General features: G+C 42.5%; 2 protein-coding genes across 2 annotated transcripts; one reads left to right on the plus strand and one right to left on the minus strand.

The window, feature by feature from the left end:
• Positions 1-3,051: 3,051 nt before the first annotated feature.
• On the plus strand, positions 3,052-8,278 carry LOC143343778 (uncharacterized). Its single transcript, XM_076769007.1, has 3 exons — positions 3,052-3,830; positions 6,244-6,496; positions 6,817-8,278. Exons 1-3 carry the CDS (start codon positions 3,496-3,498, stop codon positions 6,883-6,885), a joined length of 657 nt encoding a protein of 218 aa, XP_076625122.1. The 5' UTR covers positions 3,052-3,495; the 3' UTR covers positions 6,886-8,278.
• A 3,029-nt stretch (positions 8,279-11,307) lies between these two features.
• On the minus strand, positions 11,308-15,940 carry LOC143343290 (uncharacterized). The gene is made up of 3 exons (XM_076768041.1): positions 12,615-15,940; positions 12,251-12,504; positions 11,308-12,007 (listed from the first exon to the last, which is right to left on the minus strand). The coding sequence occupies exons 1-3, from the start codon at positions 12,817-12,819 to the stop codon at positions 11,813-11,815; spliced, it is 654 nt and encodes a 217-aa protein (XP_076624156.1). The 5' UTR covers positions 12,820-15,940; the 3' UTR covers positions 11,308-11,812.
• Positions 15,941-18,548: the final 2,608 nt, after the last annotated feature.

The following is an 18,548-nucleotide window of genomic DNA, read 5'->3' on the forward strand; positions in this document are numbered from 1 at the left end:
GCAGATAAAAAATGGACATTCTCGAAACGGTGAATCAGCCAATTACACAAATGGCAGGTTTCCAACGCGATGTGGAACGCGCGTCCCGCCCCGCCAGAACTGTAACCTCCATTGATGGGTACACGTGTCGCGTGCTGTGTCCTTAGCATCGTTCCTTCGCCCCCGGAATAATTTGAAGAATTTCCTTCTAAATCACGATCACGTGCATCGGAATTTACTATCGTTCTACACGTGGCGAGATCACTAGCGGCTGAACGTGACGCTCGAGGTTAAACACGAACAATCGCGAACAGTGCGACGCACTCACCGTCATTGATAATGGCGCGCGTCGTAAACGAATTCGAGCTGGGCATATAGGGTTACCAACCCTGAATCATACAAAGAAAAATGTACACAAGACAAGCTGATCGCTCGAAGGAAAAAGAGAACTAGAGAACGAGATCAGAAATTGCAAATGCAAAGTCGAAAGACGCCGCATGGTCGAAATGGGTATAAATAAAACGTTAAACGAGGGTCGATCCAAAATAAGGTTACCTCGGTAATAATCTTTTATACGCTGGGAGAAATGTATATTTCCTTCGATGTGGGTGGTTATTTTTTGTAGGTTATAACGGCAACAAAAGTGGAGACGCGGTCCCTCGAGGGAATTTTATCTATGATAAATTCGATTTTTATGGGCGAAACATGTGTTTCTCATTTGGCGTCTTTCGCGTCCAATAAGGGTTTCATACTATATTTATGTAAGAAAAGTCTGCGTAAGATACTCCAACCAAATACATTGTACATTAGAAACTATAGCCAATACAAACCCATAAAAAACCTAGAAATTAAATAGTTTCTAGAATGCCTGATAAAAGATGAACGACTTTCGATCCGTGGCACGTTGTATAAAAATAAGAATTCTCATTATACAATGAAACATTTCGCGATAAACGAGTAAAAATAACGATCGAATAAACATCGTAAATAAATTGACATTGGCCTTTTTCTTTATCTAGTATTTGAATAAAATTTTACACGTTTTAAACGTTAAGAGGTTAAAAGAATGTGATAATTTATTTTAGCGAATGCCACCTTCTTCTCAACTGGACTATTTATTTTTGTTTTAAATCATTTTGGTTTCATTTTTTTTAGCAGGGAACGTAGTAGAGCCTTCTTTTCACGTAAGCACAGTATATTTTTAATAATCTGACACGATACGTTTCGTGCGTTGCTTCAACCCTGGCTCGTAACATTGATATACTTTATAAATACAGCAGTTTATTACTGAAAAAAACAAATTCATTTGGTTTGTTTGCGTTGAAACATGTAGCACGAACGTCACACGCGACACCAATGACGTAGAGGGCCACGTGCTAGTAACTTTATCAGGTAAATGAGCCACCGACAAATTAAAAACGTTTACGACTTATAATTAATAATTGAGAAAGCATTGAAGCTTCCATTGATCTTTATAGGTACCTTTCTTTTCTAGGAATAACTAGTCAAATGTTACTTGCGTCTAGTGATGTTTACAAGATCTATGCTCATTAAGTATTTACGTAACCAGAGGTTGGCAATGCAACATAGTAGAAAGGGTTAAGTGTTGACTATCGTGTGGTAGTTTCTTTCCATTGTTCGCTGGTGGTCAGCCTGCACAACATTCTATAACCTAATAACATTAGCGAGCTTACAAATTGCAAGTAAACTCACTAATGTTATTAGAACTTGGAAACTTACACTCATCGCGAAGACTTTCTGCTCATGCCTTTCTATTGTCATTTCTCATTAATTAGGTTTGCCTCCAACGGCATAGTAACAGCGTGCGAGAGGTTAGGGCGCACGTAAGTGCACATGTACTGACGACAAAGAATAAAAAGCTGATTCGTAAGTTGCGTTTAATGGCGAATCTACAAAATACTAAAAGGGGAAGCACAAACTCCTGTACTCCCTCGAGAAATAATTTCCCTAGAAGATTAAACATGACTATGCACTCGTCGGTACATTTACCAGAGGTTATCGTCCCATTTGCAATTCGATCAAAGGATTCGTTCGAATCGTTTAGTCGGTAATCCTATATTCGACGATTCTCGACAGAACCGGCGTGAAACACGACGAACAACGAGGATTGCAAAACAGCAGCATAAGTATGAAAATTGATACAGACGCTGACAGTTCGTAAACCGACGCCGCGAGGCTGCAACGACCGTTGTACTCGTTGTCGCTTCGTGACTTTACGATTAAACAGACCACCGGGAGAAAATATCCCTGAATCAGCGAGCCAGTCACGCACGTCGGAACCCGAGGAAATCACGACGCTCGTCGTAAACAGCACCGTATCGCGGTCGTTTAACCGTAGGAGTAGAATAACCGGGCGTTACCTGCGTTCTAAATCGAGAGTGGAAAAAACTGTATCTAATCGGGGTGAATAAGACTCCGGTGATCGTCGCGACGCGAACTCCATGGGCAGAAAAGAGAGGAGGACAGATCGAGCGAAGGCCTCCTCCGCGTCGTTCGAACGATATCGGAAACTGGTACAATCGTCGGAAAGAAACGAGGGTAGGAGGTCGACCGGACGTCTCCCGCGGTTGTATCTGTTCAAAAAATACGCGCGAATTTATCGGGTCGAGGCAAAATAGCCGTGATTAATTGACAGTCCCGATAATGGCCACCCTTTGTTGGGCGTCGCGCGGACACGCCGCACTGGACACTGTCGGCGACACTAGAGAACGTCTTCCTCGTGGGTGGGTGGGTAGGGGAGGGAGGGGGGGGGGACCACCGTGAAATCGACCGAAAAAAAAAAAAGAAAAACGAGAGCCAGAGGAACGAAACACTGGTACGATAGGTAATAGCGAGACGCTGGGTGTTAATGGCTGCTGAATCTGATAGGCCAAGCGGCTTCCTCCGCGACGAGAACACGAGAAAGAGATCGAGCGATCTCGCTTCATCGACCCCTTCTCCCGATCTACTGGGGAGCACACACGAGCACCGTCTACCACCAGTAGTCCAGCTTGACCTCTTCTCCCTCCTCTGTCCTTCCATCTTCCTCCTCCGCCTACTCCTCCATCTTTTCCCCTCTCTCAATGTGTCTTCTTATCGTTCCTCTCCTCTAATCCGTGAAATCTGGAACAAGAACCGCGTGGCGAGGCAAGCCGGTACCAGTGGCACCGAGGAACTCGGTACCAGCGGAGGTCTCTTCAGGAAACGACTCCGACGCTGCTATACAACCACACGAGTCGCCTAACACCTGCAACAACAGACACCCGCGAACGCCAGAGATCGATTCAACCGTTGAGACAGACCGCTGGAGAACCTCAGCCGAGAGACAAAGACTGTTACATAGGATTAAGCTAGACAACCAACACGCGTGGACGTACTCGAAGACACGTGGCGATCAGTCGGAGAATGCCGCAGCTTGCGGTTCAAACGTGATCGAATCTCAAAACGCAAGAGTCCCCCAATTTGTCGCGAACGATAGTCGATCATCTCGCGGACGTTCAGTGTCGAAGAGCCAAGATGTCGAGGACCGGTTGTGCAACGGTGACGTCCAGAAGAGTCAGAGCCGGTAGGCTGGTCCTGGTTGGGCTGATTCTCCTGGCGCTCCTGGACTCCGTCAGCGGCGTTCCCTACAAACGATCGTTGCTCAGACTGTGCTCCAGGAGCCTCAGCGACGCCCTGGCGCTGGCGTGCAAGGATCGCGGATACAACGAGCCGTTCTCCTACAGCGCGGAGGCGGATCCCCAGGACTCGATGGAGACAGGACTGGTGGAGGAGTGCTGCTACCGTCAGTGCTCGTTCTCGCACCTGCAACAATACTGCAAGCAGGACACAGAGGGCCCCGCGGCCGACGTGTGAGTGGATGTTAGTTTCTTCTTTTTTCTTTGGTATTTTCTTTCAGTGCTCGTCTGTACGCTTTGCTTTCTGCACGATCCCAGGTGACCCCCCATTCCACGAGTTTCCAAGAACCGTATCGTCTCCAATTGAGTTCACGGAACGCGTCTCTTGTCAGTGGACTTTGCGTCTCGATACCGCGCGAGTGCACAGGGAGGTGAAATTTAAAGGTCAGCTGTCGATCGAGGTCTGGATTAAGTTAATGGTGTCCGTCGTACTCGTACTCGGCCTCGATCAACGATCTGCCGATTCCGTGGCGCCAAGGCCGTCTCGAACGCTAAATTGAACCGCTCGTTAGCTCGCTAGTTATGCAAAAGCCACCGAGAGCCTTTCCGCCTTGGATTTTTCCATCTCCGGCCTGCAATTACGGGCGGAGAGATTAATCCGCGACCGACTAGTTCCGATCGTGCTCAAAGACTGGCTTGTCAAAACACGATTGCGTAACGGGTCGAGTGCACGCTTCTGTACGCCTCGTAATAGCAGCGTCGCGTTGCTTAGAATCGCCCAAGGCTGCCCAGGGTTAGGTCTGGGTTACGTTGACTCTCAAACACCTGACTTCGTGACGCCACCCAGGCGGTCCAGTTTTAGAACTGTTCGACTTTGGGACGCCTCATTGTCTCCTCCGTTGTTCGTCGATGTGATTGAACTGGGGTTCCCCAGCGATCCAGAGGCTGGAATCTCCGTCCAGTGAACACCTATTTACGCGAACGTTCCTCGAACCGCGGCCAACGAGCTGATCCCTGCAATCAACAAGTTGTTATTCTTTCGATAGAAGGCCCCGAGTGGACTTTTACCTCGTCGATAGTAGGTGGTTTACACCAGAGAGCGTGTTATTAACCGTGCACGGACGCGACGGAACAGAAAACCGGAACAGCGCGCGCGGTCGAGCTAGAGAGAGCGTCCCGCGCGACTCTTTATCAGCCAGCTCGACAGATAATCTCTGTCGCTTTTCCTAAAGTTCACGGTTGCGTGTATAGTGGCCTCAGCAGGAAGGTTAGTCCGAAGTACTAGGACAATCAGTCTTACTATCTCTCGTCGCCTGGTTTTTTACGCCTTTCTATCCTCCTTTCGTTTCTTGTCTTTCACGAGATCGCGCTCGCGCGCGTGTCCCGGCGACCGTCATCTTTACTTTTTCTTTCCCTCCGCGGTTTCGCGCCTCGAGTATCGGTTTCGCTGTTTACTCGAGATACGAGCTCGCACGATACACGTGAATCACGCTCCAATATTTGACCAAGCACTCGTAAACATCAACAACCGCACTTGTTCCGTTGATAACAGCTATTTGTAGACCGCCGCTCCGGGACCTATGCATCTGCGTTCCTCCCACTGTTCGCGTTTAATGGCGCTCTGTGTCTAGACGGATTTGCTTTGGACTTTTAACACTCGTAATGGATACTTAAAGATACGATCCGAAAGGGTCGCGTGTTCTCGCTTGGCGCGTTCTAAAATTGGAGACAGTAAATGGAAACATATTTGATTAAGACGTTTGTAGCTTGCGACAGATTCTTGCAGCTGGTACTTGTTTAGGTTATAATTACCTGTAGGAGCAATAAACTCTGTGGCTGGTCCTTAGTCATGGGTGTGAATATTATTGGCCAACCTGTAAAGATAAATAGGTTAGGTTAGATCATATTATTTTAACTTTTTAATTATGTTATATAAGTTTGTAAAATTATAGCGAAGAATAACTAGGTCTTCTGTCAATAGACGTAAACACTGACAAATCAGTTTACATTTTGTCTCGATGGCTTTGATTCTATGGTTCTATAATTTATTATCAGAGATTAGGATTATTGTCAACCTGATGTTTCCTCAACTAAATGGTTGATTGGTATGTGCAATCCTGAACATAACCTATTTGCTGTTACTGATAGCTGCGTGTAAACTGAGGCTGTGTGTTATTATCTTTCTCGACTTTGAGAAAACTTGGACCTAGGATAGAGAACATAGATGAGAGGCTAGGTACCTAGATAAATAGTTATCAGAACCACGCGTAAGAGGAATCTGAACAGATTTCATAAGCTCTGGAAGACTACCTGAAACTTCTGACCCAACACAATGCATGCTCCCTTACAAGAGACTAGCTTTTCCCACGCAGTAGATTATGCAGTCTGACCACTAACGCTCGTGCTCCTTTCAGGCCTCTTTTCTCGAGACCCTAACTCGACACTAACTCCATAATGTCTCCTGTTGGCATGCACTTAACAATCTTCTCTAAGTGTGCAGTCAATAAACAATGCGTCCTTTGCTATCGAGGTGGTACAACCACCTGCTTCCCTAGTATAATTTGCTATGTGAACCAGTGCACGTTGCTTGGTGTGTCTTGGCGATCTGGACCATATGCTTACGAGTGTTTTCTTTACGTTTCTTCAGAGACAAGTCGGTCTGGATAGAAAATTTACCGTATCCCTCCGGGAGACCGGGAACGTCGTCGGAGGAGAGATCGAGATCGGACACCGACTACGACGCCAGCACGATAAAGTGTAGGATCCACGGGTTGCACGGGTCACGAAAGAAGGGAACTAACACGAACCACGACGACTGGGTTGGCTGCGATGTAAAGATCTCGGCGAAGAAGCATCGCGGCGGCTGGCATCGACGCCAGATGCGTCGTCGTCTTGGCAAGGTACTTAAACCAATACCTCCACGTCATCGTCAGTTTTTCACTTTCCCATCTTTGCAAATCGTTGCAAGAAGCGAGGGAGTACTGTAAGTGGCTGCTTAAGGCCACTGACAGGACATCCTCATTTCGTAATATTTAGCAACTCCCTTACCTTTGAGTTCTCTGTTCTTCGAACAGAAGGTCAGTTAAATTCGATCCCTCTATGTGGACCCAGAGATTTCACCCAACCGTCCATCCTCATCGTCATCACTGACCTATCGCCCATCGGAAGTATGGGAGATCATGGTTCCATCTAACACGAGGTGTTTCGTGGTTCGTTCCAGGTATCAGAGAAGGCACTAGTCGAGAAGACATCGAGGATCAGAAAGTTCAAAGGATTACCATTCCCTTAAGACACGAAGTCGAAGGCTCAAGCAAGATGGCAATCGGCCAGGAACGCGTGGAGTCACGGGATCATCGTCATTTCGCGTAACTCTCGTTTCTCGTCTCAGCAAACGCGGTTCCTCGGAAAAATCTGGAAGATTCGCGGAGAAGAGGGAGACGAGAACCCGGCGGAGCGATGACAACCAGAACCGTGATGCTCAGCGAAGAGAGAAAGAGAACTGGAAATGGATGTAAAGAATCAGTAAGACGTCTAGTCCCATAGAAGAGTGATAATTGGTCGTTGTATTTGCGCCTAGAATCCACGGGACGGTAACTCGAGACAGACGTAACGACGCTAAAACGATTATTATAGCACCATACGTCGATTCGTAGCTCGATTACGGCCTGCCAGCGACCACAGAGGCACGCCTCTTCCAGACGCTTCGTCCATCGAACGAGCAAGAGACTGGTCGTTTAATTATTATTTTTTTTCTATTGAACGGCTCTCACGAGCGTGTTGCGTCGAGTTTTGCGACAGGATCCGATCCTAGAATGAAATTCGAACGGTCGGGCTTGATATTAGTCGCGCGATCTCTTAGAGAAAGACTTAAATAAGTGTTGCGTATAGATACAGTAGGACCTCGACAGTTGCAAGTATCGGGGTTGCAGTTATCCGGGTGACCACGGCGAAAAGAAAATTCCGTCGTTGCTCGTCTGTTGCCAAGCCACCGTCCCTCTCGCGTTGCAACAGCCGTGCATATATCGAGGTTTCGCGCGCGAACATCGGGGTCCTACTGTATGCGTATGTATGTATATATTTTGTTTGTTTGTTTGTTTGTTTTTTTTATAAACACACGTATATGTAATTCAGCCATTCGAAGAGCCAAAGGAGCCCCGAGCTGCTTCCTCTTCCGGTTGCCGGTGACTTTTAGCTCCTTTTGTCGAACAATGATCTCACTAGTATTAAACCGATGAATTATTTTAACGTTAGTGCTAACGGAACTAGTCACTAATGACGATTGGCCAGAAGCTACAGGCAACCGTTCTATCGAGAGAAAAAGCTGTCGGTGATTATATCGCGCGAAAGGAGATGTGATATCGCGAGAAAGTGGAAACGTGGATGGGGATTTCCCCGTTAATTTTTGCTCAGTTTCGCCGAAAACGTCCGATCCAATTTTGCTCGCAGCTCCTTTCGGTGTTCGATCTTCGGTTACTCCATCGACAGTTTTGCGCACCTCGCTGCAAAAGTAACGAACACGATTGCGAGAGATTATTGTAACGCTTGTATTCTACGCATATACATGCATGTTTGTGTGTATATATATGTGTGTGTATTTACCACGAGTGCTTTTGAACATTCGCTGTAGTCTGTATTCCACGTCTGTTAAGGATAAATGAGTATTTATACCGATTGAACTGCTACTTGGTCGTCTTGTTTTTCCTTCCTGTCCTGGCGCACCGATTGAGTGGGAGTGGGAGGGGGAGGGGCGAGGAGCGCGATCAGCGATTTATAACGGACACGTGGTTACTCTTACGTAACCAGCGGCGAGCGGGTAGCGATGGGATCAAAGTTTTCGATGTAGTTTTTCTAAAAACGACGATAAGTTTCGGTAAGTATATCGATGGAAAAGAAATCTTTCAATTTTCGAACAAATCAACGAATATAAACGTGGAAACGCCAACTATCGGTTGTTTTTTAAGCAATTCCCGCGAAAGAATGCCTTTTGTTAGTCGTATAGTCGTATTGTTGTTGTACGTAACAAATTTGCAAATATCTAACGCTGCCATAATCGCGTTAATATTATTACATAATGAACGATAAACGTCGTTGCGGCGGCTTCGGAGTTTTATAAGAAACTTTCGACGGCGGCTGTGTGGCGCCTTCCGAGTAAGGGGTTAAAATCCGTGTCCTTTTCATTGATGAACTTTTTCTGAAAAACAATCACAATGCAATAATTAAACTTGGAACGTTCATTCATGAATTGCTCCACTCCGGAGGAATTTTATCGTTACCTTCTATAGCTTGTCTCAAAATAAATGTCAATTGTACGAGGTGAGGTGATCACGTGGTCAACGAATTCTGGGAATCATTTCAAAAATAGACGAATGATTCTATTTATAGGATCCTAATGTAAAAATAAAATAAATTATTGCATATACTTGAGGTCAAGGAATCTTTCTTTGATGATCGCCCAAGCAGTAATAAATTAATTATAGTGGAGATGACCTATCAATATTTTTCAGCCTGTTACTTCGACCATTAATCATGGTAATTGAATAATTAAAGAAAATAAACTGTTTAAATACCAACGATACGTTAAGCAAACGTGAAACAGCTATTTAAATTGCATAAACATTTATATATATATAAATGTGCTTTCAGCGCGAAAATTTGAATATCAAATAAAAATTTTGTTTTCAATTTCAATAGTAATTATTTAATTAATTATAATTATTATTATTGTTGTTTGTTATGTGACCCGACGTGTCATTCTTCCCAGTTTCTTTGTGGTAAGCTGATTTCTGAACGGTGCATCTTCTGGTAGATTGAACTATTAACAGGTCACGTTGACATCAACGTGTTAGACTACACTCGTGCACGAGAAGCGAGCACGATGATAGAATCTTCGTCTTTTCAGCTAGCAATCAGTAGAAAGACACGTCGAATCTACGAGAATTCAATCCTTATTAAAGAATTTCGTGACGAGTTACTTCGAAACAGCTAAGTTCGCGGTAGCCACATAAAATGTCGCTTCCGCAGCCTTAGCGTCTCTCGCAACCTTCGCTAAATTACACGTATTTAAATCGTTTAATTTCCTATGTAACAATCCCCCCGAACCGTAACCGCTATCCTGAGCTCGTTACGCGAAACTTTATATAAGTCGTCTAAAAATAAAACCTCCAGAATCTCGTTTGCACACGTTCTTGTTTACAATTTTCCGTGCACGCGTTGGCGGGATCGTTTGGCGCAATAATAAATTTTACGGTGGCTACGAAGGTCCCTTTGCGAGCGAGGCAATAAAATTTTTAATTTATATTGCAATAAATTAAAATAAAATTTATTAAAACCGGATCAGCCCGGGGTAAACACTTTTATTCTTTCGTTACGGGCTGGAATTATTTTCTGCGATCGTTTCGAGCAGACTGCACGTTTCGAGTCTGTCACTACCTGCAAGTAGCCCATTACACTGACAGCCATTAACCGCTGCACACGGTTCGCTTGTAAATTGGATGATAGTAGCAAACCCACTACGGGACATCGTCTCTCGCTGTTCTTCGTGCAAGTGCACTTCCAGCTGAAGATGATGCCGGGATAATAGATGATTCAAGGCTCGCCGGGGTGCGCGCGAACTCTTTTATCCGGAAGCGGGATACTCACCTTGTTTACACTCGCGACGCCATTTCTGTCAGGTCCCGAGGAGGAAAAGTTTCTTATTTGAATACGTGCCTCGAATAACGCTTACACAGCAAACAGTTGTTTATCGTTACGTAAATATAAATAAAACTTAATTACTCGAACGAATAACATGTTACATGATAATTCGATCGATTATATACAGGGTGTTCGAACACACTTGGGAAAAATTTTAAGAGACCAAAATAAGACGAAAATCAAGAATACCAATTTGTTGATGAAGGCTTCGTTAAACAGTTATTAATGTTTAAAGTTCCGCCAGTACTGAATTTTTTTCTGGAAAGTGGGTAGGATTTCGGGGGTATGTGTATTCACCAAAAATGATTGTAATTAACCCCCACAACCGAAAACAATTTTTCCAGAATGATTTGAAACTTTTAAATTTTCAGGGTAATAGACAGTTATGGTCAGATATTATATTTTCAGTAATGAATTTTTTTCTCGAAACTGCGTTAGATTTCGGGGGTATGTGTAATAACCAAAAATGATTGTAATTGATCCCTGCAACTGAAAATAATTTTTTTAGTATGATTTGAAATTTTTTAATTTCGTCTAAAAATTTCAGTATTTTCTCGAATTTTTTTCTCGAAAGTGGATAGGATTTCGGAGGTATGTCTATTCACCAAAAATGATTGTATTTGACCCCAGAACCTAGAAATAATTTTTTTAGAACGATTCGAAATTTTTTTTTTTCGCCGAGAAATTTCACACCTTCTCGAATTTTTTTCTCGAAACTGGGTAGGATTTCGGGGGTATGTCTGTTGACCAAAAATGCTTGCAATTGACCCCTGTAACTAAAAATAATTTTTCCAGAACGATTTGAAATTTTTGAATTTAATTGCTAATAACTTTTTAACGAAGCCTCCACCAACAAATTGGTATGCTTGATTTTCGTCTTATTTTGGCCTCTAGAACCTTCTATTAAAGGGATGGCCGAATACCCTGTATTTACAATTTGAATTTTTATTCAGCTTGAGTAAATTGACTTCAAAATTAATTATGGTACAGATGACAGTATAGACGTACTGTTCTTTTTTTTAATTAAGGTATAAACTGGTGAACCATGCGATCATATAACCTAAAATATTCACTCAAGTTGCGTTCGAACGATTATTTTCTTAAAAATAAATATAATTTAAATATGCATTAGGCTCGTATGCTGTATTATAGTCGATACCAGGTCAACAGACCGCCCAAAGTCACTTTCTTGTCAGTAAATCACTCCTAACAGACCTCCCATTTTTACGCCACGCCCCTCTAAGCCACAAAGAGCAATGGGTACAGACGAACGGTATCGTGGCTGCAGCCAAGCGCTATTAATACCGCTGGATCGTTTTTTTAAAAATCATTTTACGTAAATGAATGCTCTACTCATTTCTCGAATATAATTATATTTCACTTTTGCCTATTTGAGTCGAATGGATTCAATTTTAATTAAATCTGATCAATTTTATTTAGTTATTAAGGATCCTAACAAGGTAAATGCTGAACACTCGTCATATTTTTATTCAAAATCCCGGTAACGACGTTCGTGGGAACCGTCAGAATCCCATACACGGAACTAGGCTCGGATTGTCATAGCACAGCTTCACGTCAGGGCAACACATCTTCGCGACTTTCAGGAAAATTTTCGTATTTTGGGCCTTGGAATTCCTGGGCATCCTTTCGCCGATCTCCCTGTGGAGCTCCTCGAGTTCTACAGCGCTCAGATCGTAGCCAAGAAGCTCGTCAGAATCCTGCCAGTTAAAATTAAGCGTTACTAAGATGTTTAAAAATATTATCAAAACTTTGAATACACTAGAACCCTTCATTTCAACCGTGTCAAGATTTTTAAAACATACAATGTATTCATAGCAATTTCTTTCGTTGCATAAACAATGTAATTCGCGACTGAACTACGGGACAAATTAAATATACTTCATCTAGTGTTATTCATAGAACGAATATTGATAAATACGATCGTTAAGTATTTTGCTCACAGAATGCCTAAATCCAGGATACATCATCGGCCCCATAGGCTGGTAAGGCATAGGCAAGTAACCATCGGGTCTGAACTGTTGGTTAACCATATCGGTCTGACGGTCGTCGAAGAAATTCAATAATGGGGTCTCCAATTCCGTGATATGGTGGCTTCCCGCCATTGAACCCGAGTATCCACCTGGCAGTCTCTGTGGTAACCCCCATTGTCGCTTTTGTTGGATCGTGGGTGGCACGTTGACCGTATCTGACGTGTCTAAAAGTCAGATTCTCAATTGATCGACTCATTCACGAACACTTCAAACGTTTACTTGAAATTACACCCCCCAATTCGAATACTCCAATTGGTCAACTCTGATAGCTCACCAATTTTCAGCTGGCCAGCCAATGTTCCCTGATCGAGGTCCTCGAGGGTTCGTTTGATCCTGGGTCCCTTGCAGCTGTTCAATATGACGTTCCTGGCGATGTTCTTGCACCTCAAAGATTGTCGCCCTTCGTCGTAAGCGACCGCCACTGCGACAAGCGTCGCGACGAAAAGCGCGACGCGGATCGTTTGCTGCGCTCGATGCATGCTCGTTAACGAAAGGAGGCTGCCAGCTATTTACAAGCCGCGTGATTCTCGATCGAATGGTCCTTGTGCTACTCAAGACGTCCGTCGATCCTTCGCAACTTTTAATCCCGCTGTTATCCGCTGAAACGTGTCGCCGGCTCGTTCTTGCAATCGGCTTTGTTTTCACATTCCGATCGTGTTTGATGCAATTCGTTATCGCGCTTCCCGAGAATGTCGTTTTCGCCTCCGGGCAGGTGAAACTGGCCGCATTTGCGTTTAATTCGCGACAAAACGCAAATCAGTCAAAAATTGAATCCATTCGTAACTTCGTAAACAACATAAATTCCACCATTTTCTATGGAACGATCTGATTACTCGTTGGTCTAACGAACTATTTCCATTTGGTTAATTAAGGAAAACGTACGCATTGTATTGTATTCAGCGTCCGAACGAAATAAACGAAGAACGATCTTGTCAAGTGGGCGCGAGGAAAGAAATCGCGCCGCCATGTTGGTGGCCGCGAGAATTGGCGAGATATCGAAACTCGGCACGGTTCGTAAAAATTTCTGTCTGCGAACCGGTCGGTTAAGCGAGACAGATGAGGTCGTCTACAGAGAGCCGCCGACAACGTGGCAAGCGCGAAATAGTTTAGGTCAATAACGATGATTCCGATGATTATCTTCACTCCGTGGAACTCCTTGCGCGGCCAGGGAGCGAAAGGGAGACGGAGGAACGCGTGTGTGTGACCCCCTTTGTGTGGAGACGATGCAACGGCCAGTGTAATAGGAGTTAATCGAAAAAAGTAGGGAAGACAGAGACGGGGAACAATTGAAGATTGGCTCCGGCGTCGCGTCCGAGACGTTTGCAATTAGCTGGCGCACACGAGGGCACGATGGTCTAGTCGCTAATTTCGCCTGATGTAATAGGAATGGTCGTGCAGGAATTTGAAAAAAAATATTTCAGGGTGAAACGAGGAGAGATCGTTCTTTTCTCTGTCTTTCCCGTTCGTTTCCCAGCGATCGCGGGTCGTCGTATGACGTACGTGACTTTTATTTTAAAATACACTATTGGAGACTCGTAGTACGGTACTTCGTAACATCGTTAATGCACAGTTATCGTACGCAATGCACCTTATCGTGGGTCACCGATTACTCGTGGAGAACTTTCCGTTTAGATCGTACGAGACTTTCTCTATTAACATTGCCATACGTACATCACAATATCGTGGATCGCCGTGGGTCATCGTCGATACGCGAATTTTTCGTGCCCGAGAAGAAAGAGACTCGGTTGTTACGCAAACTGACAAAAAATGCACGTGCCAATCATAAAGATCTGATCGTTCGTTATAATAGATCAAGAGTTTATCGCGGCGTCGATAGTGACCGTCGCGCAAAAAATCAAATATATTTTCCACGTCGACGAAAAAATATACTCCGCGTGCTTGCAAAGCAGTAGTTGCTCTGAAATATTCTAAATAAACGATATAATCGCAATAATGCAGGCGCGTGCAGTTCCGTCGAAATAAATCCTGTTTTCGTAACATTTCGGTCGAGCGGGGAAAACAACATACGAAACATTTTTCTCGAATCGTCTAGAACATTATTACTCGGACGAATATAATTTACAACGTATGAAATTCACGAACAAGTTATTTGCTTCTTTAAACTCAATTAAGGTCTATTCAGTTCAGTTTGTTTTCTGGGTCAGTGGTGCTCCAGTTTAAGTATTATATTAACGAAGATCGCTTATCTCTCGCGATATAAATTAATAATATTATGTAAAAGAAAGAAAATATTATTACAATCTATCGGACATACGGATTTTCATAATTTTTACGTACGTGCCTTATATAAATCAAGTTATTAGTACGTGATCTGCGACGTACGAATAATCGAATGCTATCGATTATGCGATTTAGTGACGTCTAATTGAATAATTTATGTTTCGAGTATGCACTATCTTGGTTTATTGTATATTTGCAAATGTTTCTCCTTGTACTTGTAATTTTTATCTGTTAAATACTTAACATCGTTCCTTTTCGTAAATAAATAACAGTACAAATTTATATAACTCGTACATATTATTTCCATCGATATCTTTCTGTTTAGTACAATTTTAGATGGCTATAATCGAACCATAAACCAAACGAATACCTTCTACAGATTTTTTACGTTTACTGCAATAACAAAATTCTGATACAAGTAACTTTACTTGCGATAGAATCGAAGACAACGGGCTGCATATCTTCAGGGATCATTTTAGATCCAAGATGTCGCCGTCGTATACCATCGGTCGGTTCATAACCTTACATAGATAAAGAAAACTCCCTGCAATATCACCGACGAGGTATACGAGTAGATCAATCACCTAATGTATTTTTTTAATAATAAATATTCTATTATTAATGATTCTATGGGGCTCTAGAGCCCCATTACCATTTTCGTGTCACTCGCAACGTTACCAACAGGTTTAGAAATGAACACAAGAGAAAGTGAGACAGAAAATGAAATTTCAGAAATTTTATTATTTTTTAACGAAATGAAAGCTGTACGGTCCATAGTTGGACATTAATCGATTAATTTCATTGGAGAAATCAATCGATAAGGTTATTTAAAAATTTTAAGATTATTAAAATATCTAAGGATGTATCTCATTGATACGTACATCGCAAATCCTCTATTTTTTATTTTAAATTGTAATACATCATTTATTTATTTATTTGCGACCCGAAATCAATGTTATTAGACCGTGCCTCGAGGGCCCCAGGAACTCTTCATTCGGAGAAAATCACTATAACTACTACTGTTCGATTTTAATCCAAACTTGGATTCGTCACTCCAAATGATCGATTTCCAGAATGAAATTGGTATTTTATAATACTCTTGTGCAAATTTTAACCGCTTCAATGCGTTGACTTTAGAAATGTAAGAACGTTTTCTTGAAATTCGACCATATAGTCAATGAGAATCCAAGCTAACCTAGCGAAGAAACTCTATATTTATGATGACCTATGCAAAGCGGATCGCAGCCTAATTTGCTAATACTATTTAGTTTTTAATTAATAATTGCATTACCCAGCTAAGAGTGATACGATTATTAATTAAACGCTAAATAATATTACCCAGGTCTCACCACGTGGAGGTTGCTGCGAATGGAGACCCACCCTAACCGATTCCCAACCACCCTCCATTAATAAAGAACTTCTGAGACCAACGATCGTTGATCGAGGAAGCAACAAACGAAAGTGCAACCTGTGAAAGGTGCACAACCAACGAAGAGAGTATTTTAACCAAAACGAGAGTTTGTATTCAAATAGAACCCTGCCTGACTTAATAATTAATATACATAACGTTGGTCGAAGAAGCAATAAACGAAAATGCAACCAACGAAGGAAACAGATAACAAAAGAGTTTTCTAAGAAAGAATTTGTCTGCAAATGCCCCTCAACAAAACAGAGAAGTAGACGAAAATATAGCCTGCCTAATAGAATAGCTAATACAGACAACTAAACCCCTGCCTAACTATAAATCTAAATTAATTCACATCCTATCTATCTGATTATTTAACAAAATACATTAAAATATGTACCTCCTTGATGTTTCTGTTGTATTTTCTGTTTATCCCACGATGATTTCCTGAAACACAAACAAAACAATATGAAACAAAATTGTAACAATTCTTAATTCTTACTCCTGTAAACCTACAACTTCCATAGAAATATGCCCTGTAACAGAAATTTAATAGATTAGAAATAGAACAAACAAAAATTTGACATTCGTAAACCTACAGATACTACAACTACAGGCAAGTGCAGTGACAAAGTGAAAATAGTACATAATATATGTTACTTTGATTCTACAATATATTCGTCGCGAAATATCTTCTTGCACGTAAATCTAATGATATATTTTAATAAGTAAAGAAAGACTTTGGTTATCTTCGATATCGAAGATACCCAAAGTCGTAAAATTAATCATGAAAGTGAATTTAATTACTGAAAAATATAAAGAACAATCGGAAACTACAAATTTGACACTAATTTCAAGATGAATATAATTACAAGTAAAAGATATTAGAATCATGACTCTACTCTCTACTTTCGATCAACGGTACGATATTTGTCATACTAAAAATCGCGGCGTGCAAAAACATCGCACGCTTAAATAAAACGCGACGCGACCCGACGCGTGCTCATAGCGTGCAGTGAGTGTGGGTATCAAATTGATCCCCCCCGGCCTTGATTATCAGAAAAGCAAGTCACGGTTGAAACTGGTCACTCTACTTCTCTACGTACACCGCCGGGTCCCAGAGAACACATGATTACAAAGGGACCCGACTTAGTACTGAGAAAGGACCTGAGTCAAGACCTCTCGACGTCGGTTATGCTCTTTTCCGGATAAAGAGGAGAATAATCCCTCCGCCAAGGCCCCACTTAAGCTGAACCAAGCTGCACCGGGGTTGAAGCGGTTAGAGTTATCAGACCTACTACACAGGTGATCACGTGTTTCATTCCATTAAACAGAGGTGATCGAGCAAAACTCTCTGGTCCTTTCAGTCGAGACATAATCTCGGAAAGCGAGAACCAGAGAACGAACGAACTAGAGAAACTGATGTATGTACTTGTTATATATTCATTTTAAAATGAGTGTCAAATTTCAAATAATTGAATCTACTATGACATTTGTCATCTCAAAAATCGCGGTATGCAAGAAGATTCAAATTTTAAGCAAAAGATCCGAAGATAAAACAATATACATGTGTTACTATTCACGCGGTCATTACACTTGCCAAAGAGAACACGTATACAACCAGTCACCCATGTCGGTTAGGACGAAACGTCGTAACCGACATGGGGGCCGGAGAAATAAAAATCATATTCAACTCACTGATTCTTACTGTTACTCACAACGGCTCGGCATTGGTCAGCATTGGTCAGCATTGGTCAGTTCTGGTCATCAGTGGTCAGCATTGGTCAGCATTGGTCAGCATTGGTCAGTTCTGGTCATCAGTGGTCAGCATTGGTCAGTCCTGGTCATCAGTGGTCAGCCCAGTTCACTAATTCGCGAGACCCGATCCCCCTGGAAGACCCAGGGGTACTGAGTGAGTACGCTAGCAGTGATCCTTAATATACCTCTTCCTAAGGTGGAAGAGTGGGGAGGCAGAGACCAAGTTGACAGTTAAAGACAATTTGGTCTACCGAACAACTATTTCGCTTGGCCCTACCTTTTGGATTCCTGGACCTTTGATCTTGATGTCAGCCTCACCGTTGACCATCGATGACCATTACCTAATCGTTGTTGACCAGCGAATAACCAACGACCCATTAAAACCACGACCAAGTCGAAGATTAAAGCCTTCTTAGAAGGATCCTCTTAAAATTTAATGCACGATCTTTTTAACATTTTGTTCCATTTTGAAGGAGTGTATCTCAAGACTAGGAAATAAAAAAATAAATGTTAATCGGACATCGCGGATAATCGGTACAATAAGACATACAATAAGGAGCATAAGTGACCACAAGTTTTACATAAAGCATTATAATTATTTTTATCACATATGAATCTCGAAGTCGTATTTTCAGTAACTCCCATAGATTCTCTATGGGGTTGAGATCGGGGCTCTGTATTGAGACAATTTTTCACACTTTTAGCAGTGTGCTTGGGGTCTCGATCATGCATGAAAATTACATTTTCTTCTTCGAATGGCATATTGTCATGGTATTTTGCTTATATGCGTATACATAGGTCGGA

This window comes from Colletes latitarsis, chromosome 7 (genome assembly GCF_051014445.1).
Source record: "Colletes latitarsis isolate SP2378_abdomen chromosome 7, iyColLati1, whole genome shotgun sequence".
In the NCBI taxonomy this organism is placed as follows: Eukaryota; Metazoa; Arthropoda; class Insecta; order Hymenoptera; family Colletidae; genus Colletes; species Colletes latitarsis.

Excerpts from the sequence above, each read along its gene's own strand:
- LOC143343778 (XM_076769007.1), top strand. The coding sequence starts at position 3,496 with ATGTCGAGGACCGGTTGTGCAACGGTGACGTCCAGAAGAGTCAGAGCC. Across the intron at positions 3,831-6,243 it reads GAGGGCCCCGCGGCCGACGT|AGACAAGTCGGTCTGGATAG; the intron begins GTGAGTGGATGT and ends ACGTTTCTTCAG. Across the intron at positions 6,497-6,816 it reads TGCGTCGTCGTCTTGGCAAG|GTATCAGAGAAGGCACTAGT; the intron begins GTACTTAAACCA and ends GGTTCGTTCCAG.
- LOC143343290 (XM_076768041.1), bottom strand. The coding sequence starts at position 12,819 with ATGCATCGAGCGCAGCAAACGATCCGCGTCGCGCTTTTCGTCGCGACG. Across the intron at positions 12,505-12,614 it reads GGCTGGCCAGCTGAAAATTG|ACACGTCAGATACGGTCAAC; the intron begins GTGAGCTATCAG and ends TCTGACTTTTAG. Across the intron at positions 12,008-12,250 it reads ATCCTGGATTTAGGCATTCT|GATTCTGACGAGCTTCTTGG; the intron begins GTGAGCAAAATA and ends TTTAACTGGCAG.